Source organism: Anopheles gambiae, chromosome 3, assembly GCF_943734735.2.
Source record: "Anopheles gambiae chromosome 3, idAnoGambNW_F1_1, whole genome shotgun sequence".
Lineage (NCBI taxonomy): Eukaryota > Metazoa > Arthropoda > Insecta > Diptera > Culicidae > Anopheles > Anopheles gambiae.
The window spans coordinates 71,063,123-71,086,244 of NC_064602.1; the positions used below are offsets into that span (position 1 = coordinate 71,063,123).

Sequence of the window (23,122 nt, forward strand, 5' to 3'; positions counted from 1 at the left end):
GCGTATATGTTTTACTCGTACATATTTTACCAAAACTCGTATATATTTTACTGTACCAGCAAAACTCATAGACCCAAAGAAGTTTTGTTAAGAGCTGGGGAAGATCTTTAGACCCTCTTTTGGAAGTAATAATGAATGTAGAGTCTTCATGGGATATCATGAAACAACTGTAAACAATGCTGCCTGGGTGTTTCTTCAAACAAGTGTTGAAATGTATAATTTCTTATTCGTGTTAAGTCATATTTGTGAGATGGTTGGAAACATTTATTTCTCTGACTTAAGGAAGGGTCATACATCCCAGGAGGACTCAAGCGTTTCGATCTCTTCCAGTCCAGCCTATCCGCCTGATCACGGCACTCGAACGGAAGATCGAACGAAAGGTGACATGGAAGTTAATTTGATTTCTCACATTTTTATGCATGTAGGATTATTAAAAACCTCCACAACATCGATAACGTAGAGTGATTTGAATTGGTTGGCATTGGTTGGGATTTCAATATTGGCCGTTCAATTCGAAGCATCCTGTTTCATTCGACAACCGTTCGAGTGACGTAAGCATGCGGCATATGCAATTTAGACATTATGAGGACCATTAAATATAGAGGATCTATATTGTCTATCTATACAATTATCTATATCTATACTTCTACACTATTATGTCCCTGATGAGCAAATTACAAGAGATCTTTCCATTGTTTTTTTTTTTTTTTTTTAATAACTGGACAGTCTCGTGTTTCAGGCAAGAACATAGAAGTTGCTTTATGTCGACAAATCTAAAGCTACACTCATACACTCTGAAGACGTACACCCAATACAACATAATTGGAATTTATACTACATCACTAGGGATGTAATGTCAAGGCTCCAAGAAAACAGAAGGATAAACACAGAACAGAGGGAAAAACACAGAGCTCCTCCCAAGGTCTTATTTGTTTTGCCTACAGCATACAACATGTGTATCTGTGAAGTGCTCGTTACAGTGATTTTGAAAGGTATTGTAATAAAATAATAAGTCTACAGCACGTCTGTGATCATTGCAAACCTGAAGAAATTAAAACTGACATTTCTTTGAGAATTTTTGTTGTTTCTGATAACGTCCACAACATATCGAAATCAATATAGTAAATCCAAATGTACAAGATATTTCGTATCGTTATCAAACTTTAAAAGACCTAAAGCAGATGTATTCAGAATGATATGCATCACTTAAACCGTTACTTATCAATAACGAAGATGATGTGTTTTGCAAAAATAACACTTGCAAATCATCGGTCTTTCTTCGAGGAGATTTGAAGTTTATCCCATAGCATACTATCACTAACTCGAGCTTGCTTATTACTCGGCCCTTTGACCAATCTAACTAATCAATCCCGCGCCATGCAAATTACATACCAAATGCTTCCACGTCCATCCCTAACCACATCACACTTGCTTTGCTTTCTTCTGCAGCGCGGAATTGGCACCACCGTACCGTGACGACGGTGATACGCTGATTGCTCCGGTTCCCAAGGACGCACCGAGCGGTCGAGCGGCCTGTCAAATCCATCCCGACGCGCCGTCATCGCTCGACCGGATCCAGCGGATCTACGGCAAAATGATGGATCGAATACCGTCGCTATCGATACCGGGCCTATCGCTCCCGCACTCGCTCTCCATACCGACGTCCCAGTCGCTCTCGAATCAATCATCGCACGCACTGAACTCGCTCGGGCTACATTCGCAAAATTTGCATGCCTCGTCGGTGAACGCGCTGCACAACTCGCAGACGACCAATCTGCACCAGAACGTCAGTGGACTGCTGAACGGTGCGGCCGGCAATGGGTAAGTAGACAGATGAGCATGGCAACGAGTAGCTGCAGCTCATCTACCCCCTCTTTATTACCACATTATAACGGATCGAACCACTGTTTCCGCTTCTCCTGATTCCCGACCCCAACCTCCCTTCACAGCCTGCTCGGTCAGGCGATGTTGAAGAAGCCGGCCGAGGAGCACATTAAGCGACCGATGAACGCGTTCATGGTGTGGTCCCGGTTACAGCGGAGGAAAATCGCCCAGGACAACCCGAAGATGCACAACTCGGAGATCTCCAAGCGGCTCGGTAAGTGTCCTGTTTGATTTAAAACATGGGAAAAATTGAGAGGATTGCCAGTGAGTGCTGCAAAAACTTCAAACTCTGTCAATTACTGCGAAACAATCGTAGTATGCGCTGGACATTGCTAAAGGGAGTGCGTCACAGCCAAAGGTGGGGCATTGTTTCTCAACGCTTCCGCTTTACAAAAAGTCTCCCCGCCACCATCGTCATCATCATCAAGAAGATGCTTCCCATTTGCTCCATCTGCAATCATACGCTGATTGACGAAATCCTAGCGGCAAGATGTGGCCACCTGTACCACGAATCGTGCATCAGTAAGTTTATCGCCAGCTCGTTGCTGCCCTGCCCGAAGGAGGACGAAGCACAGTGGCAAAAGTGTAGTAACCGGTGGCGCTCGGGGCATACCGTCTCGCGGGAGGGACTGCGGCGCATCTACCTCAACTACGATGCGATGCAGTGCCAGAAGCGCCGCGAACTGTGCCGGCTGACGGAAGACATTGAAAAGGTGCAGAAGGAGCTACGGTCACTGCAGCAACTCGTCGAGGGTGGCAAGTGTAGCCAGTGTGGCCAGAAGGTGAAGAAGGAACCGAAACCAAGGGGCAAAAAGCGAAACATACATGGTGTGGTGAAATAGTTTGGGCGTTGTGTGACGCCGTGGAGGGGCAGGGATAGTCAACATTTTCCGTGCTTTAAATCGTGGCGTATCGATCGTAGCAACCAGTGTTGTGACAGTTGGCTATGTTGATCAAAGTAGAAAGCATACACCTTCTATTAAGCAGTATCGTAGTCCAAGACCAAAAAAAGCACCCGAAACTAACATGTACGCCTGTTGCAAGATCTGTGGCGGTATCGTAGTACAGTCGGTTTGGCTCAGCGTCTGTGGATACCTGTTTCACACCGAGTGTCTGGAGTGTTTTCACGAAAATTCCCACAAACCGTGTGCGGGCTGTGGCACCAACGAGCGGGACGGGTGTGAACATCCGCTGGACAAGACGTACACGGCCGTGTGCCTAAGGCGTGCCTCGATCGATCGGGAAGATGAAAACCATCTAGTGCTGTGGGAGCTGTTCGAGGAGGTGCTCATGCTGGAGGCGCAATGGCGGAGGGACATTTTCCTTCCCGAGCTCGGTGTGTTTCTACGTGCGTACTATGACAAAGGTTGAAGCGGAACTGCGTAGACAGGAGTAGCGTGTGTGGTTTTGAGAAGTTATGTTTATGTACACTGTTATGTTTTTGAAATAATATTAAGTTACTGTCAAACACGTGTGAAATAATTCTATTTAATTGTACAATTTAGTGTTATCAGTGGATTTTTTCAGCCTAGATTTTGTGAACCTCTTTGGCTGAGAGTTCCATAACTCTTATTACATATTGAAGCATCAAAAACTCAAGTGAATGGTTCTAGTAATATACATAGATTCGTGAAAAGATCTAAGGTCTAGAGATGGCATAGCCGAAGCGTTTGTTTTAATCCTCAAATGCCAAGATGATAAATTTTACCGGTGCAAAGTTGTTGTGAAATTAGGTCCTCGAATCTAGGATGATGAAACAAACGATTTTTAAAAGAACAGACTAGAAATAAAACTAATAGTTCAGCTAAGCGCTTCACATAGTAATGTTATGAGTCATGTCATGAACAGACAACGCTCTGAAGTACACTCTCTATTCGAGTTGTACAGATCATTATTTTGGAGAATAGTAACTTGGTACTTAGTGCTTGTGGTTTGAAATGTTGTATCAGAATTAACGCGCTCTCTTCTGCTGAAACACTTCAACTTTCTCGACACCGAAGAGTTAGAAGAACCCCTTAATACATCCCTGAACAATTCTCTTATGCTATCTAACAATCCATGATTGCTCGTGTCAGTCAACAAGTGACAGTAGGTATACTCTCTCTCTATCATCTTTCGGATGATATCGAGAGGATCATCCGAAACCAAGGATTTACGGCGAAATAGTTCAAGAGGGCGTGTGCGTGCTTTTAGAACACTGAATTGCCCTGAATGTTGTGTCACAAAAACGTAGCTCAGAAAAATACGAATTCTGCTCTTATTAGCTTGAGCGTAGTGAGCGAACATTTGTGTGGGAGAGAAACTTTTCTCAAACAATTCACCTCGGCCGGCAGCTTATTGTTGTTGCTTCAAGGACACAGGACAAACACACATACTCTGGTTGTGATACCATCTTTAGCTGTCCCGTGGAATGGCCACTCAATTATCGATTATGGCTTCATTTGCCCAATTTTTGCCTCACTTCACGTACACTCAATACACACGCACACAAGTTCCGGGGTTGTTGGTGTACTCTTCCGCAAAAGAGGAAACAATTTTGCACAAAGGATCACTTTTCCCTTTTTTCCATTACTTCTGGTGGTGACCACAGCACCACCAGTGTTGGCGTAGTTTATGAAATGTTCAACAATGGAATGTCCTCCAACCACTGGCACCACAAAACAATCTCTTTTTTGATGCGCACCCGTCCATAAGAAAGGTGAAAACGGTGAGATGCGAGCTGGAAAAAGAGAGTGGTTGCCCGTTTCCGCTTTACAAAACCGCTCTTATCCGATCTAATGTCACATGTCGCATGTTGTGCGTCAGTAATGTCCCTACTTCCCTTCACTCACTCCCTGGGCACACTTCCACCCGGCCAAGAGGTGACTGAGCCAGTGGTTTGATTGAAATCTTATCGAAAAAAACACAGCTTTTGCGTTGTGGCGTTGAGCGCTGTCGTCCTGTCGCCTTTCGGAGTTCCAGCTTACTGAACCAACCGTAAATGAAAGTAACGTGTGGCTCATTTTTTGGAATTTTCCCGACGAAGCGTTCGCCACAGTTGAATTTCCTTTCACTTTTTCAAAACCTCCAACCTTCACTTTTTTTAGGGTAGAGAATGATATTTCAATGCGAACGATGAAAAGCTACAGGAATTCCTGTTTATACTCTCCTTTTGCTTGCTTTAGCAAAACTTCAGTAACAATTTATTTCCATTCACTGGGAATATTTGTTTTGATGTTCAGTTTATGCTCATGGTTGTATGGAGTGTACAACATTGGAGAAGTGAACAGTGAGGAAAAAAACTACCTCCCAAAACGTATGCAAATAAACCGACGGAAGATTTATGTTTGCCTAACACAGTGACAAAAACAGGCAAAAAAGGAAATGGTCCAAAAAGGCGAGCAAAAAACATTCCCGCGTGTCAATAAATCTGATTCGTACATTTGGATATTTCTAACTATCTCGCCATGCTGCATTGCAGTCCGGCAGGTCCTTTTGTAACGCAACTTTGATTTAGCAGCTCACTTTGCCGTGAAAGGAACGAATATTGTGTCGTGCGCTATTGAAGGTTTCCATCGATTGTTGAAGCTTAAATTGAATAATAAAAGGGGAAAAGAATGGCAGGCAAGATTACTATCTAAGGGTTTTGATTACATGTCATGTGGTATAAACTGTTCAAGGTTAGAAGTGTTGTGCAATATGGTTTAACGTTATCAATTGTTATAGCATCCCATAGGATCAAAATAACTTAAAATTCATACAATACTTGTAATAAAATACTGGTATCGATAACATTTGAGGTTTAAAATAGGAATAAGAGAAAGAGAGAGTGAGAGAGAGAGCGAGAGCGAGAGAGAGAGAGAGCGAGAACGAGAGAAAGAGCGGATCTTGCTATTTACGTCTTTTCCTTTCTCATTCATTGTCATCTGTTTACTATTTCTTTATTTTTACTCATAATTAACGTAAAGCGTAATTTAGTGTGTCATTGAGAATAATTTCAAAGCATAAACGATATTTTTTTAAACATTCTAACAGAATATGAAAATAAACTAACCAACAACAAACATAACAAAGCAACACAACGAAAGTTGAGGAATTATACAAAAATATAGATAAAAATAAAGTGTTGCGACGATCGCTTAGCAAAGACACTTTCGGCCTGCATACGTTCCGAAAATGTATCAAAATGGAAAAACGTAGAAGGTCAAGTTCAAATGACTAAGAAAGATGAATAGAGAGTAAACAAACTAGAAATAAAATGAAAAATGTATAGCCCTAGCGAGAGTAACACAAAAACACAAGAAATCCAATAATATATAATCGATGAGTCTCATTAAAGTTCTTAAAACTTAAAACACAAAATTTCATTTCATACTTTAACACAAATTGAAACACATTTTTGCCAAAAATGTGTTTTTAAATATAAAATATGGACATTTCCAAAGAGAAATAACTTTGTTTACACTTTGTGCATCATAACAAATCAATACAATATTCGACGGTACGGTATGCGAGGGAACCATAATTGACTGAGTTGAGAAAACAATTATAGCAGGCTAGCCCGCGACGTATTGGAGGTCCGCTTAAACGACTCTAATACTGGATATGCGTTTATCATAAATTAAATTCGATTCGTTTGGCAAATAATTTAAAATCGATATTCAATCCTTCGTATAGTGAATCGGCTAAAACGGGACTTGAACGCATGGCATACAAGGTTTTATGGCGTGCGAGCTATTGACTGAACCACGGGATCTAGTTTAAACCTGTTTAAGCTGTTTTCGACCAACCTAGTGTCATTTTATTCATGGATCAGCTTTCTAGAAATTTAATATCAATTTAAAATAGAATCTTTCTCAATACTTGTTTCACCATCGTATCATATTTGTTGGGATCAAATGAACATTACTTCCACTTACAACATCCTGTTGCACAATTCGAATGCCAGTGGATGTATCCATCATCAAGAATAATGATTATTAAAACATCTCCATTCATGTGTGTGCCCTACTTCCATTCGAGTAATTATTATTTTCCCATGCAAACTTACAAATATGAACCATCGGCTGTTGCGTGCCCTTTGTCCCGCCAGCACAACAAAACGGACGTCCTGTTGCTGCACATACCGGCAGTGAATTGAACTCACTTGATGAATCCGTTCTAAGTACTTACTGAAATTACTCCCACTCCGATCGGGGCTGCATGTGCACTTAGAGCGATTTGGTGTAGTGTTCTTTTGTACAAAAAAAAACATGACTTTCCATTTTCTATCCCAAAATCGGCGTAGAACAAAATCCCTTCGCAACCACCATTGGCTGAGCAAGCCTAGTGACATGAGTTGACTTCAATTTAGAAAATTGCACACTTTTCACTACGACATAACGCTCCACAGGAAGGAGGGATTCCGAGGCAGAGAATCCCGGGATCGAATGCTACCTCACCTTCCGGTCGGTAACAAAAAACCCTCACCCACGAACCGTGCGCACCCGGAAGGAGTGACAGCGACACGTGACATTACGCCGCAAATGTCATGTTCGCGTTGTTCCATTTCATCGTTTAACAGCGCAGGAACACACTGTGGTTGACGAGATTTTGCTTTCCCCCTGTGTTTTTCTCACTTGCTATTTAAAAGGGAGGTCAATTTACAAATTTAAAATCCTGAAATCTCCTATCGTATGCGCTTCATAGCAGCATGTTGCTTCCTTCGCTCGCTTGCCTGCGCACAGAGATTGACAACCGAAGCAATGCGGCAGTGTGTGTACACATCGTTGGCGTTTTGTTTCTACAATTGGCGGAGGGTTTCGCGTGTCTCAACGTGTGTTTGGTGAATTCAATTTATATTATCATTCAATTAAAACCGATTTCGATTAAATGATGTGTTGAGAAGAGGGTTAATCTGAGTCACGTGGCTGGTAGCCGGCGCCGCAGTGACGGCGCTGTCGTCCTCAGATAGGGGCGTCTTTACACTGCAGGACCGTGGCCTTGTCCCTCTGCGCACACCGGCTACCGGGCGCAAAAGAAACGCCGTCACCAACGCCGAAAGGAAATATGATAATTTGGATTAGTTGGGTTTGAATTTATTATCTCGTCTCGTTGCTTGCGCGCGTCCCGTACGCGTCGGGAGCGCCGTGCCGCGGGTTTGTTCGGGATGCGCTTCACCGAGGATAACGGTGCCGCCGCACTGTTTGGCAACATGTCACGGCCAGATCGGAAATCGGTGTTTGATGACGTGGCGAAACTTAACAGTGCGTGCAATATGACGTGGTAGAGTGGTACCGGCGTTCGAATGGGACCGATGGTGGTCGCCGTGCGCTTTGTTTGTCAAGTTTGGTTTGGAAGGTCGTTGTGGGAATGGCAAGGAATGGTACTTTAAACAGCTTTGTGCTAGTACACTTTGGAATCCATTGCGTCCTTTTTTATTATTGACAGCTTCGTGTTGGGACAAGCTCAAACAAATCAATAACACTCCTTAAGCAGACGCGCTTCGTTCCCTTGTTTTTGAAGCCATTCAACCCTTTGACATCAAAATAAGCTGTACATTTTTTGGTACCACGATTCGTATTGATTGAAAACGTTTTTAAGGGATCTAAATTTAAGACAAATATTTGAATTTAAAGAACAACTTAAAGTAATATTGAAATACATACGTTAGTGCTGTTGTTACGCTTCAAAATTGAACAGATTGTTATTTAAAAAAAGGAAAAACGGCAAAGAGGAAATCCCCAAAGCAATATCCAAAGCAAAAATAAACAAATTAGCTTTAGCTTTACTTTAACTTACCATACGCCCATGGGGTTCAAGCCTAGAATGGACCGTCCCACTTAGCAAGGATTGACTATTGAGCAAGGATTGACTGCGTGGTAATGAATTGAGACTCGAAAGCCTGTATAGACTGGCATGTCCGCGTCGCACGTTACGCCAAATAGAAGAAGAAAATTGTCGCCCAACAATTCAGTGAATAATTTAATGCAAAAGTGGGCTCCTGTTGCTTTCACTGATTTAGTTTTTGTGTTTCATTATCAAAGTGGGGTTTTTCATTCATTCTTGAAGCAGTTTCAAAATTTTGTAATGAAAGATTTACCAACTTCTTTTCATTTATTCATTTTCTATTTAATGTTATTTCATTCATTGCTTTTCTTTATTATTTGCGCTTCTTTTCTTTATTATTTGCGCTTTTTCTTTGTTTGGATTGGTTTTGTACATACCCATACTGATTCTGCATGGCATTCTTCTATGTTTTTATTATTTTTTTTAGTTTTGTGTCTTTTTAAATTGTTATTCGTATCTATTTATCTCCCCAAATAATGAATGAAAACTGAATAACGATACATAATAAATTCAGGTTTAAGGATCAGGAAATACCAATCAAGTTGCTGTTGCTGGTATTTAGTTGTGCATAATGTTGCTCTTTGGCAATGTATACATCAATTCGAATTCGAAGTCTTGCATTTTTATAACGTAATGAATGTTTAAAACAAAATAATGTGCAATTATAATGCCATACATGAGCTTCAAACAATGTGCCAAAAGATTGCATTCTATTCACGCAACCAAACCCATAAACCAAACCTAAACAATTAATAACAAACACACAGCTATACCAGACACGGTACACTTTCGTAGCAACGTCATTCAAAGCACACAAACACAAAAAGAAAGCATATAAAAACATCCTCTCCGTGATAAACAAAAAGGGCAGTGAAGAAATTTCTTCCTGAACTGGCCAATCTGGCTCAAAACGGCACGTCCCATACCCCCCCTCCAAAACCCCCCCCCCCCTCACCATTTGCATGAACAACATTTCCGTTTTTTCGTTGCGTTTGCGTTGCGCTTGCATTGGTGCAGTGGCTGTACAATAAGGCCCATCGCTGGGGGGGGGGCACACAATACAGCCAAAAGGGGGGACACCAGCAGCATCATGGGATGTGCCACACATTGTTTCGAATTTTAAAACATTATTCAACCATATTGTACCACTGTACAGGCACATACAATGCATTCTCTCTCCTTTTCTCTCTCTATCTCTCTCTGATGATTGTGAGCCGTAGAAAGTACGTTATTGTCATATTGGTTCGGCATCGTTTTGCTGCGAATGGGCGCACGTATTATGGGGATTGTGTTGCAGAAATGCCCTTCGGTGCATACATTTTCCTGGGAAAAGCGGTACCACTACTACTACTACTACTGCCACCACTACTACGGGCTTTGACAGGCGTCGTATTGCTGCTACTATGCTTGCAAAGGTCCCTTTTTGGACCGAGTTGGTTGTTGTGAGCGCTCGTCGTTTGCAACGGGATTGCAAAATGGCATTGTTTCCATCCGAGCGGAAGTGCATTTTCAGCATGGAAAACTTCCGCTACGCTGCACACTGCAGCCCTGGGAACAGGTTTAGCAGACCGGTGTGCCGTTCGTACCCAGCCGTCTCCCCAGACTGTTATTTACCTCACAAAGCACAGGACGCTGAAGGTGGGGAGAGAGCTCTATTGTTAGAGTTTTCGGAGTTTTCTTGCCGCTGTTAGTTTGAAAAGCGATAGAAACATGTGTTGCCAGCATTGTAGTGCGCATTGTGTGTGTGTCTGTTTGTGTGTGGGATTGCACATGCGGAGTGGCTGTTCGTGGGGATGCTGTGAAAATCCTTACGATTGTGCTGTAAAGAAGAAGTACTGTGCTCTGTTGTAATGGGAAGCAACCGAAACACAAAAGCACACATTTCTTTGCCTACACATTTCCTCCAAACGTCTTGTGTGCTACAAACTCCACCGTAGTGAAAACAAGTTTCAAAGCACAAGTGAAGGTATGTGTTTCTTCTCTTTTAGAAAACACAGAGAGAAGGAGAAGGATTTTGTACCAAGAAAGACGCCATTATTGGGCACGAAGACACGGAGCATGGCTGAAGACAATACCTTTCCAGCGAAGGAAATTAGAGGAAGTGTATCAGGATATCCGAGATTATTTCTTCATCCGGTTGTGACGGGATTCGTGCTGCCAGCTCCCTTCCCTGCCCTGCTCCACTATTCAAAACTCACATTTCATGCCCATTCAGCGCACGGAAGGTAGCGTCGGTACACGCGTCCTGAATGTGATTGAAAAGTGCTCCTTTCAGGTGGAAATTCGCCATTGTTGTGTGCCCGGGGAGTGCCAGGTGGGGTACACTGTTGCGAATGGATGGATACACCGAACGCTCCACGACGGGCTTACCAACGCTCAACGCCCGGGAGGCTGAAGCAGGCAGTTGGCTGAACGTTGAGGATATACGCAGCAGCAGCAGCAAAGTGTGGATGAAATGTAGCAAACACACATTACGGGCTGTGTTCGCTTTTGCATTAATAAATCGAAAGCAAATCACATTCAAATGCACCGATCTACGCACATCTGGGTAGTCAACATTCGGTTGATTGTATTAATTAATTGAGATCATGTCTGCCCGCTCGCTGACTGACTGGTTGCACTAGACCGCAAACCCCGCAACAGCAGCAGTTGGCAAACAATAGTGCAAAGCCACGGGAAACTGACACAAACATTGCATTCAAATCATCTGCACAAATCCATCCCAACGAGCGCAATGTACTGTTTTGAAAGAGTTGTGCAGGCGTTGTAACGTTGACCCAACATTACACAAATTGAAAATCCCTTACCTCTCACTAACCGAACACATGACCACTATAGTGGTTCGTATGCGTTACGCAGTGAATTATTTGTTGATTTTAATAATTAAGCACTTGGTTTAGTGATAAACAAGTTAGGAATGTGTTTGAGTTCGGATGGTTTTAAATGTGTGGTTGCAGTCATAATGCAACCATAAGCTATTACCTAATAAATGGAGTTTAATTGGATCGAAGTTGATTTTTTGGTAGGTTATTTGCAACATGATGAAATGTCGGTTATTCAGTAAAGAAAGGGCTCACCAATGTCAAATTGAGTGTTTTGTTTTACAAATATATGTTTATCTATACTCACAAAAATAGTACAATGTTCCAATGAAAAACAAAACATTCGAATTAACATACGAAATACAAGTGAAAGTTTTGACAAAATGTCGACTTACAACACAATTAGTCCAATGGAAAGGAAAGTAACGAAAAACAATAGATTTATTTTTTCGCAAGAAACCAAAATCACTCCCTGCATCCAGCTCACTTAGTAAAACCAAAATTACTCATAAACATAATAAAAAATCTTAAAAATAAAAAGTCATCAGGTTGTGATGAAATTAACAACAGAGAGATTAAAATGATTTCTAATAAGGCAGTACTCTACCTCACAATAATATTCGATGGTTGTCTTGAACTAGGTTACTTTCCTTAGTGCAATTCCAAACCCCGGTAAAGATCACTATAATCCTGGAAACTATAGACCAATATCCCTTCTGAGCTGCATATGTAAACTATTTGAGAAAGTTATTGCACGCAATATACGTTCTCATATAGACATTAACAACATCATCCCACAGTCACAGTTTGGTTAGACATAGACATAGATTCAAAAATTATATTATAGAAAATCGGATTAGAAAAAGATCTACGGGGCTACTAGTTTTGTTGGGCACTGAAAAAGCGTTTGATTCCTTTTGACATGACGGCCTGGTATATAAACTAATTCAATCTAATTTTCCTACGTATCTTTCGGTCCTTTCTCTCTTTCTGCTTTCTTAATAATTCGGCCTTTTCTCAGCAGTCGAAAAAGCTCAGTTCATATCGATCATACTAAACCAAACTTCTTTAAGCTCATAGTGGGAGTACCACAGGGTAGTATATTATCGCCAATACTAGTCAATATATTCATCTCTGACATCCCCACTTTTATCATTTGAACTTGTTTCTACTAGATGACTTTAATGAAGTAGCAGTGGTGGTTCAATTGATACCGAAAAACGCATTAAACGCTATTATACAGACCATTGTGCGGAGATTTATTCCAGATTCATATTCAAATTCAAGATCATTAGATCTGTCCTAGTGACATATGGGTGATGGATACGTAATTCTATTTCTATAAAATAATTCAAAATTGTGTCCCTCACGTCCATTTTGGGACATGATTAGAAACCTGACAGAAAATATAAACATTCAATGGACCGAAGGACACGAGTAGTGACTAGAATTTAGAGAAGCTTTGTGGAGTTAATATAGGTTTTAGGTATTCTTTACACTAATAGCGCTACAATTGTATTATGTTATAGGCCAGGGGACTCCAAACTTTTCAGTTCAGTTCAGGGCCATCTCGCCTTGACTAGAAAATACATGGTGAATATTTCCAAAATTCTACATCTTTCTCTTATTGAAGCTTGATTTTTGCCTCGTACTAGTAAAATTTGTGCAAGTAAATTTGTTGGTTAAAATTTGTCAAAATAATATACTATTCACATTATCGTTTATATAATATTCGCGGGCCGTATTACGGGTTCTCAAGGAGCGCATGAATCCCGCTTGTTATAGTCGTTCGAAATGACTTAAATGCATTATTATTCGTACTTTGTTGACTCATATACTGCCGATAAAATACCAATAAAACAATCCTCGAACCTATAAAATGCTATCCTGGTGCTTTTTGATAGTTGAGCGAAATTCTACTGCAGCCAAACAAAAAAAAAAACTACTGCCGAAATGTGCACACAAAACAATCCTTTTTGAATTGCATTAGAAGTGCAATTCTACACGGAATGTATGTTTCCTGTATGGACGAAAATTTAGTTCACAAAACTACATTAACAAATGCTTGTATGTACTATCACACACCAAAACCTACATCATCGAAACTTTACCATAAAAACCGTTTACGATGCATCAAACAGTGAATAACACCACGCTCGGGGCTTTTAAAAACAACAACTCACCATTCCATTGTTGCACACCAGGATTCATATCACCGTAAAAATGTGTCTTTGTTTTTCCAAACCAACAAGTCTAGTTTTCACCAACTCGAAGGTGACTGAAGTAGTTAAACCAAACTTCCATAAAAAAACTCGATTCCATATCAACACACCGATATCACCGTACGATTGTAACGCTTGGCCATCCAACATACAAAGGAAAAAAAGTAAAACCAACACCCTCTAAGGGGTGGATGGGCGACCGGCCACCAGCATGGATGGTGCAGCGTCATTGTTGGTAAGGATGGTGAGCAAATATTTGTAGTTTTGCCGGTGCGCAGCAAGGCTGACGTGTAATCGGGCCTGTCCTCCTCCCTCCTGCAATCCCACACGAAGCGAGAGACATCCTTATCCACTCGTATTCAATTTCCGCAATGATTCTCATCTTTGCACCAAATGCACGAGGGTTCGAAAACAATGGTTTGTGATTTGTTTACCAATTTCAAACGGCGGCCCTTTCCGTCCCAGTGCAACGGGGCCTGTTTGCACACATTCATAGGATTCATGGTGGGACATGTAGGGTGTGCATTGTTACAACACGGGCAGGTTAAACTGGTGAGGTTAAATTGCTTAGGCTGTTTTTTTTTTGCTGTGTGTGTTGTCGGAGTCCTCACTGTTTACAACATTATTGCGAGAGTTTTACCATTTGCGATTGGGTTTTGCAAAATTAATGTGAAACCAATCAAACGGAGCCCGGTGAGCTGTGTGAAAGGTTGTGCGATTGGCATCGAAGTTCAAACTATTATGCTTCGGTAGATTTCCAATCCAAATCTATATCATTACAATGGTCGAATGGTGGGATGAAGTAACGTAGTAGTACGGCGCGGAGTGCCTTTTGTTGTACACCATGTAGGTATTCAACAAAGGAGCAAAAAAAGACGGATTCAAACATTAGTGCATCATGAACATCGTTGTAGGCTGATTTCTGGTAGCGAAATCAATACCATACGTGCCTTATGCACCGTATTATCAGCCAGAATATACAATCCCTTGCAACGTGATTAAGTTGAATGAGTGTATCCGAACAATTGAACAACAGGACTGTTTTGGTCTCAAATTTCTCGGATAATTACTGTTTACACTATACTTGACGTCTTTTGATTTACAGGCCTTAATAAAAAGACATTACTAGGGAAGATAAACCTATAAATCGCCAAAATAAGATATTATTTGTAGACTTAGACCATTCAGCGAGTGAAATGTGATACATTTTTATAACATCATTAAAACAACTTAGCATGAGATCTTTCATTTAAAAAATTTCTGTTGCTGAACTAGAAAAAAACTCAAATTCTCTATAATTTTTTCTCTTTATTCAGCTAGTTCCAATAACCTAATATATTATTCAACAACAAAACTATGTATGATATGTATATTGGAATTTCGTATGAAACACCTTCGAACAATACCAGCTAGGAAAACACAAATATTATTAAACAACCTGTTGCAAGTTCGTGATGAACAAGTAATGATAGTAACTTCCTGAGCTAAATTATGAATTATGAAAGAAGTACATTTTCATATATTAACAGAAGAGTTCATAGTTCTGGAGTTTTTGGCTCATGTCTGAAGTTTATAAAAGGATAATTGATCTTTCAACTTTAGTTAGTGATCATATTTAGCCTTATATTGACGTAGAAGGAGCTAAATCGCAACTCCCTAAACACTATTTCCGAATGTTTTATTTTATTTTATTTGAATATCATTGTGGATCGCAACACGTACACATGATTGTTCATAAAGACATTGAAGTTGCGTATTGGTTACGTCTTCAACCGATCGATAGTAAAGTTGTCTCTCGAATGGTGTACTACTTATCCAAATATTTGATGTATCTTCTTCTATTTGGCGTAAACGTCCTACGTTTATACGTATATGCCGGCCTATAAAGGTTTTCGAGACATGATTCATTACCACGAAGGCGGATAGTCAAATCCATGCTATGGCTATCCTTGACACTCCATCCTAGACTTGAACCCATGACGGGCATGTTATTGAGCCGTTCGAGTTGATGACTGTACCGCGGGACTGCCCCTGATGATTATTATCATGAAAACCATCACTCATGACGGTGCCTTCTTCGCAATCTTCCCGCACAGGTGCCGAATGGAAGCTGCTAACCGAGGACGAAAAGCGACCGTTCATCGACGAGGCGAAACGGTTGCGCGCGATGCACATGAAGGAACACCCGGACTACAAGTATCGGCCGCGCCGGAAGCCAAAACCGATCCGGCGCGATGGTTACCCGTACCCGATGACGTACCCATCGGTGCCCGTCGATGCACTGCGAGCTGGTAAGAAAGCACGGTTGTTTGGAACATTTTGATTCACTAAAGCCCGTTGTGTGTTTCCGTAGGTATTACGCCGAGTTACTTTGCACCGGGCGCACCCTACCATTTAGGAAGCCATTTATCACAGGCCAGTCCACCCACGACACAGGTGAGTTTCAATTATAGTGGAGTAAAGCGGGATTTTAGGGTACCTTCCCAGCGATTGAGCGAGCGATCACAACAGACGGAAAGACAATAGCAATGAAACATTGCATTGAACGGCGCTTAACTAAATTGGAGTTGTTTAAAATGAAGTTAGTAATGCTTTACCCACTTCCTGTATCCTTCCGAGAAGACCGCGAAGCTTCAAATTCTCGCCCCAAAATTGAATACCTCTAAATTAGATACATTAAATCCTATTGCACAGAACCATCCACTTGAGGTAAAACATTGTTACGGCTTCGATCGAGTGTCGTCTTCAATCGCGTGTGTTTTGCTCAAGTGTGGCACTCCTGTCCTGGGAAATTGAATCGTTATTACCTGTTGTTGGCATCTGTTGTCGTGGAGGAATCTCTTCCACTTCCCAGCAACACACACACAACTATCTCAACACCATCTCCAGCCGAAGAGCAGATACTGCACACAAGACAAGTTGTTGAAGTCGTCAGAGTGTGGGAGATCTAGCGCTCCCGGGTCGTTTGCAGCTCTTCGCGTCATTCAACGTTAGCTTTTAGTCAAGTAGGCCGGGCACACACATACACACACATACACACACCGGTAGCACCTTGATTGAGAAATTTGTCACTCACATGATTAGTTGTTTGTCATGGTGATGGCTCCGTTCGCTCATTCTCGCTGTGTGCCATCCTTCTTGTGTGACAGGAAATGGATGTGATTTCATAGTGGGCGACTCTGATGGTAACGCTGCTGCTGGTAACGGCAGAGTGTCAGCTGTGGGGAAGGAGTGTCTGGAAGAAGTTAATTAAGTTAATTGCGGTCGCTTTGGGAAGTTGGGAAGCTGGAAGTGACATTGTGTGAAGAAACAGTTTAATTCTTTCTGAGTACTAGACAACATCAACAATACAAAAAAACATGCTTCCTATCCTTTCAACCAGAAATCCCCACAACCTCAAACAGCAGATGGTCTGAAGGAAGAGCTTCAACAGAAGCAAACGCTAAAAAAATACCGGAGGCAAAAAAGGGAACACAAGACCACTGCTGATAGAATCGTTTTGACTGTGAAATCATCTATAATTGGAGCCGATTATGATTAAGATTTCTTCTTCGGCAGCTTTCCCAAACGCCTCTTCATAGGGGAGTGTTGCTCCGGCTATTCTACTGTCTCTCCTTTCCCGGAGCTTTTGCACCAGTTTTACGTGTTGAAGTAGTTCCATCATTCTACGCAATCTTTCCTACCCTTTTTTCGTGCCTTTCTCTCGTTCTATTTCTCTAGTAGGAACGTAGATAAATGTTTAACACACCGTAAACGGGGTTTCGAAACCCTCAATGATACCCTTCTGCCCGTGACATGTGGTCCGTGTTGATGAAGTTGTCTATACGAGACGAATCCCCATTTCGGAACCGAGCGTGTAGGAGCCATTGCAGAGGGAGAAAGAGATGTTGGGATGGGAAAGCATAACGGCTGTGGTTTTAAAATGATTACAAGATTAATTTGATGATTTAACACTTTAGTGGTTTTCGGCCCTTCCGTAGCACATCCAGCACGTAACTGCTTTTCCTTTGCCTTCTGCTCTCTGTTGCCTGACTGTCTTTACACCGTCTTTCGCGCAGTTGTTGTAACGCTTTCACGCGCTTGTTTTTCCTGATCGCTGGTGGTGGTTGATCGCACTGGTGCTGTGGTGGTTAAGGTTCCATCCTCCTTCGCCAGAGTGTAGAGTTAATCGGGAGGAGCTTTTACCCTTGTTTTCTTGTGGTTTTGTTTCGATACACACCACTCCAACACCATGTCGGGATCTTCCGCGAGTGCACAGGCTTAAGTGATAATTCGACGGTTTCTACCGATGGCCGATCAAATTATAGGAATTATCTGCTGTCCGGGGCTGGCGTAGTTATTTTTTCATTTATTTCGATCGATTTTTTTCCGGCCTACACCGATCACCGGATGATCGCGCGGACCATGACCGGGCACGTTGCGCCACATCAGCGCTCTTCTTCTGCGGTACCTTTCTTGCTTCCTTCCTTCTGCTGGTAGTAGCTGCGTACGGTAGCACCACCAACACAACGCACAAAATCACGTCTTGCCCGCGCTCGGTAAACGGCGTTAAACGGCGATTGGGATGATTGTTTTAAGCGGGTCAGATTTGTGATTAAACGGTGCATTTAAAGGGGCGGCTTTTGATTGATGGGATTGGTTGTTTGTATCACCTCTGCCCACGGTTACGGACTTTGATTGGGAAGAGGTTGGTGTGAACAATTACACACCGATCGTACAGCAATCTGTCATGATAGTTTAATACGGTTCAGGAGGTTTGAGATTGGGTATTAAGTTGTTAGCGTTTCTGTCAGTGATGTAAAGTATCTTGTAGAATAAAAGAGTTGGAATGAATATATTGTGAATATATATAATATAACAAGATGCATGTGTTTTGCACTGTTACATTGAACTACTTCAAACATTTCATTTAAGATTGAGTAGTAATAGAGGTTCTTTCAGTTCTATCAGGCATTAAGCTTGAAGATTTGGGTAGAAGAATTTTTTTTTTTCAAAGAAATGTATGTTTAATTCAAATAATATAAGCTCAATCCTTACTCAACTTATTGATGTTACTACCAAAACTTTACAAGTTGTTGCGATTATTTAATGATTTGAAATAATGAAAAGTGCTAAAAGGGATAAAATACCAAAGCAGCATATAATACTTATTTTGAACATAAAAGACATGGTCAGACTCACTATGAATTGCCTCTGTCACTAAAGCTGTAAATTTTTAGGATTTAGGTCCATTTTAAATAAATTTTTAGCCGGTCTCGTAGTACAGTCGTCAACTCGTACGACTTAACAACATGCCCGTCATGGGTTCAATCCCCAAATAGACCGCGCCGCCATACGTAGGACTGACTATCCTGCTATGGGGGGAATCAATTAGTCACTGAAAGCCAAGCCCACAAGTGGGTACAGGCAGGCCTTGACCGACATCGGTTATTGAGCCAAAGAAGAAGAAGAAGAAGAAGGTCCATTTTATTGAAGAACTTCTTTAATTCGTTTAATTTGAAGGCTTCAAAATTGCATAGATCAATCCCGTATATACGATATTTTATATACAGGATATAATATAGACTAAACTATAGACACTAAAGAATAACTGTTTTAATGCCCAATTTTTAGACGGATCAGGCCTTTCCCAAAAATCGAAGAAATAAATTCACGGGTTCATACGGTAATGTATCAAAGATCCATGGACAACATTCGGATACGAAAACACAAAATCTTCTCACGACATTCCGATCGTCGGACAATACATCGCCACCGCAACACCTGATTTTGGTTTACAGCTACCGATTTACCCACATTTAACCTTTCTTCTCTCCTCTCCTAAACCTGCCCTGGAAACCCACCGAATCCATCTGCATCGTCATCGGCATGTTTGCTCCTTCTGAGAATCAAGACGTTCAAACTTCTCATTAGCGAAACGGTTCGAACGAGCCCTCCGAAGCATTCCAGCAGCCAAATGCAGCGCGCTTCATTCATTGGAAGGTCGAATCGATTCCGAGGATCGAATTTTCCACCACATTCGCTGCGGACCGTTCGATTTTCTCTCGGCCGTTTCGTCTCGTTCGAACCGCTAACATCTTCATCTAACGAGTGAAAATCGATTTCTTGTGACCGAGCGAGTGGGGATGGGGGGAGGGTGATGGTCTATCTGATGGATCATTGAAATTGATCCAATTTCTCACTCGATGAGAAGGAGCCAACGCAGCCGTTTGGCTGGGCTGGGAAAAGCCATGAGCCATGATTAGGATGATTTTCACTCGCTCGATGCGCTGGATTAATCGTAGCTTCTGGGCCGTTCTAGAGCCGAGAAAGCAACGAGCTGCTGCAATCAACTAAGATCAACAATTTTCCCATGAATTTGGGAGATTCTGCTACCGCGCATGGTAGGTGCGTGTGTTTGGACAATGCGGAAAATTGCTAAAAACAACAATAGCGGGTTCCGTTTCCTAGTTTTGTTTCTCACGGCATACTCACATTCTGGCACTTGAGTTTATTTTTTATATAGGGCACAGTATGAAAAAATAAACGCATATTGCAGGCGAAAGCAAACACTCCAAGCTCCAATGGCAGATCGGTGCGCGGCTGAACAACTATACCGCCATTGATTTGAAATATCAACAAAAGTGTCGTTTTGTTCCTCCTCATTTTTTAAAGGGGCACCCAACCGAATGATTCCCTGTCTCCGCTTTGAAATTGTGGGGTGGGTGTCGTTGTCAAAATCTAAACAATCCATTGTTAGCACGCAAACGCAAACACTACACCGCACCATTTGCGTACAATTACGGAGTGCTTCGGTGTCGAGGTTTGGTGTAATTATTACGTACATAGAAGCGCGCAAGCATACACCCCTTTGGATGGGCGCCTCAAGGGAAAGGAGCGCCTAACCTTAACGTGGACTCTAAACGGATGATGATGTCATATACACACACCCTTGTAAGAGCGGGACATTACCGAAACGGTTCTCAAATACGCCAGGGATGATTTCCTTTCTGCCCTCTCGCGTTGAAGTGGTGGATGGTTTTTATTTTCTTTGTAAGGATAAAAAACCATAATACTAGGTTTGTTTGTTTAGATGACTGTGTGAAAGGTGATTGTTGCAACTCGATTTGACGACATTGCACCATTGCCGGGGGCGAAGCAATCGTTATTTGTGCTTGTGTTTGCTTATGGGAGAGGGTGAACTGTGCGCTTTCTAGTTCGGGTGTCGCGTCGCGGGAGTTACAGAAAATGGGAAGGTGGAAATTGAATTTTAAATTTACATTTATTTATTATTTTTATCATGAATCGTTAGTCGAGATTGGGGAAAAGGACAGATGAATGGAGACATAATTCAAAAATAAAATTAAAAATTGGAAAGGATTATTAAAAACAAGTTGAAAGAGTAGATATAAGTCTCTTTGATGGTATTATTGATTGTAAATATAATTGTAAAATAGAACATCATTTTTTTTCATTTTATATTCTGAATAATCATTGAACTTTATTCATTCTACATCATAAGTTCGATTCTCAACTCTTTTAATAATCAGTATTGTAAATAAACCTTTTTACGATTTTAAACCCCTAAGACAACGGATACTTCTTTTGCAGGGTTTTGTATGCTTAAACAATATTTAGATTATTTATAAATTACTTTCACAATTTTCCAAAATTCCTACACATACTTCCCTAATTTATTTATCACGACTTATGTTGTTCCACAACTAAATTGTTCTAGCATTTTTTTGCTTTTAGATTATTTCATGAATATGTTTGAGTAATTTTTCCATTATTTTGACATCAAACGCAATATTTTTCAATTTCTATCAAGATATTTTGAATATTTCTAGTTTTTATTGCTATTTTTAGCTCAGTTTGTTTCTTAAAAATGTGACAACTTTCAACAATCTCTGTAGTGTATTGATTTTTACAGTAAATGGCAAATTACGGCTCGCGAGCTTTTAGACATTTTTAGTCTAACCTCATTTATTTCATTCTTCAAGTGGAGCTATACAAGCATTTTGAAAGAAATTGAGCATTTTCGGTCGCAAAATATGACGACCACTAGGGTAAAACAATACATCACACTAAAAGTGAGAATATCGTACTTTTACCAGTTTTTCGTATTATATTCATGTGAAACAATCATTTTATAATTTTTACATTTATATACTAATACAGCGTCAAACCATTTCCTTGTCTTTGCATCAATCTAAACCCTGTTCCCTTTAACCGGGTAACGCTTTGAACTGGTCAAGTGCAACAGGCAAACGAAAAAAGAAAGAAAGCTCCCACAGCATAAGCTATCATTTTCCAAGCCAATCGCGAGCATCGCTGCAGAAATAACATGCCACCACCAGCAGTGCAGTGGTTCAACAATGTCAGTCAGGCAATTGCGGTTGATTGACTGGCTGCTGACTGGGCTGCCTCCAGTTTAAATTGCTATACAAGTGCAGTGGAAGGACCTGGAGACCACAAAAGGCTGTCTTTAAACTCGTTGAACTTTCAGCGCGTTGAGCTAGTTTCCAATGGTAGCTAAATAAATCGATACGATTGTTATACGGCGCGCGATGATAAGAAGCGCCCGAGCTACCGCGAATCGAGATAGAATTTTCCGCTCGTCATTCCCAGCACCAGCAGCAGCACCAGCGAACGTCAGGAGAACAATAGCTGTGAAATCCTAAACAAACATACAAACTCATGGTGGTGGGTACTTGAAAGTACAAAAAGCCCATACCCCGCGCATCCCACCGTAGATACAACCGTCATAGATACAATTATGAGAAACCCTTCCCCCCCGGTGAAGGCACACACAAACGTGTTGAAGAGAAATTGAAAATATTGTATTTATCGCATCATTTCTTTTAATAATATACCATTACAAAATTCATCATCACCTTGTTTGCGCCAATCATCCGCGTGTGTGTGTGTGTTTTTGTGTGGTTGGAATCTTTCTCAGGCCCCGGGTCCCAAGAGGCCTTGTTTCGATTCACCCCCAATAATTACCCCCAAACGGGACGAGCGCATCATTGCGCGCTGCGATAATGTTTCAAACAATCTGTGCCCATTTATTCAACCTGCACAACCGGCAACCGAGACAGGTTCGACAGCGGTAGCGCCGCCATCGTTAGCTGAAGCTGGTGCTGGGGTTTGGTACCGAGGGTGCAAGATATAATTATGTTTTTAACACGTTGCTCTTTCTACTGTATCATTACTTGGGGGTCGGATCGCACACGGGCAGCCTAAATCTTTGTGGCCTTCAACTGGGGAAGATTACTATTTGAGGTTGTTTGGGGGGATGTCTTTCGATAGCTGCTGTAGCGGTGGCTTATGGAAGCTTATTCTCTTAGTGTGTTGTTTTTGCTACCTTGTGTCTTACACCAGAATAATCACATCAAATTACTCAAT

General features: G+C 41.4%; 1 protein-coding gene across 3 annotated transcripts in view; it reads left to right on the forward strand.

The window, feature by feature from the left end:
- LOC4577582 (transcription factor Sox-19a) overlaps positions 1–23,122 on the forward strand; it is a 61,114-nt gene that overhangs the window by 32,229 nt on the left and 5,763 nt on the right. For all 3 annotated transcript variants that reach the window (XM_061653712.1, XM_061653713.1, XM_061653710.1), the window contains exons 2-5: positions 1,450–1,821; positions 1,950–2,098; positions 15,832–16,026; positions 16,089–16,171. In XM_061653712.1, coding sequence (XP_061509696.1) covers positions 1,450–1,821; positions 1,950–2,098; positions 15,832–16,026; positions 16,089–16,171 — 799 coding nt within the window. The remainder of the gene's footprint in view (positions 1–1,449; positions 1,822–1,949; positions 2,099–15,831; positions 16,027–16,088; positions 16,172–23,122) is intronic.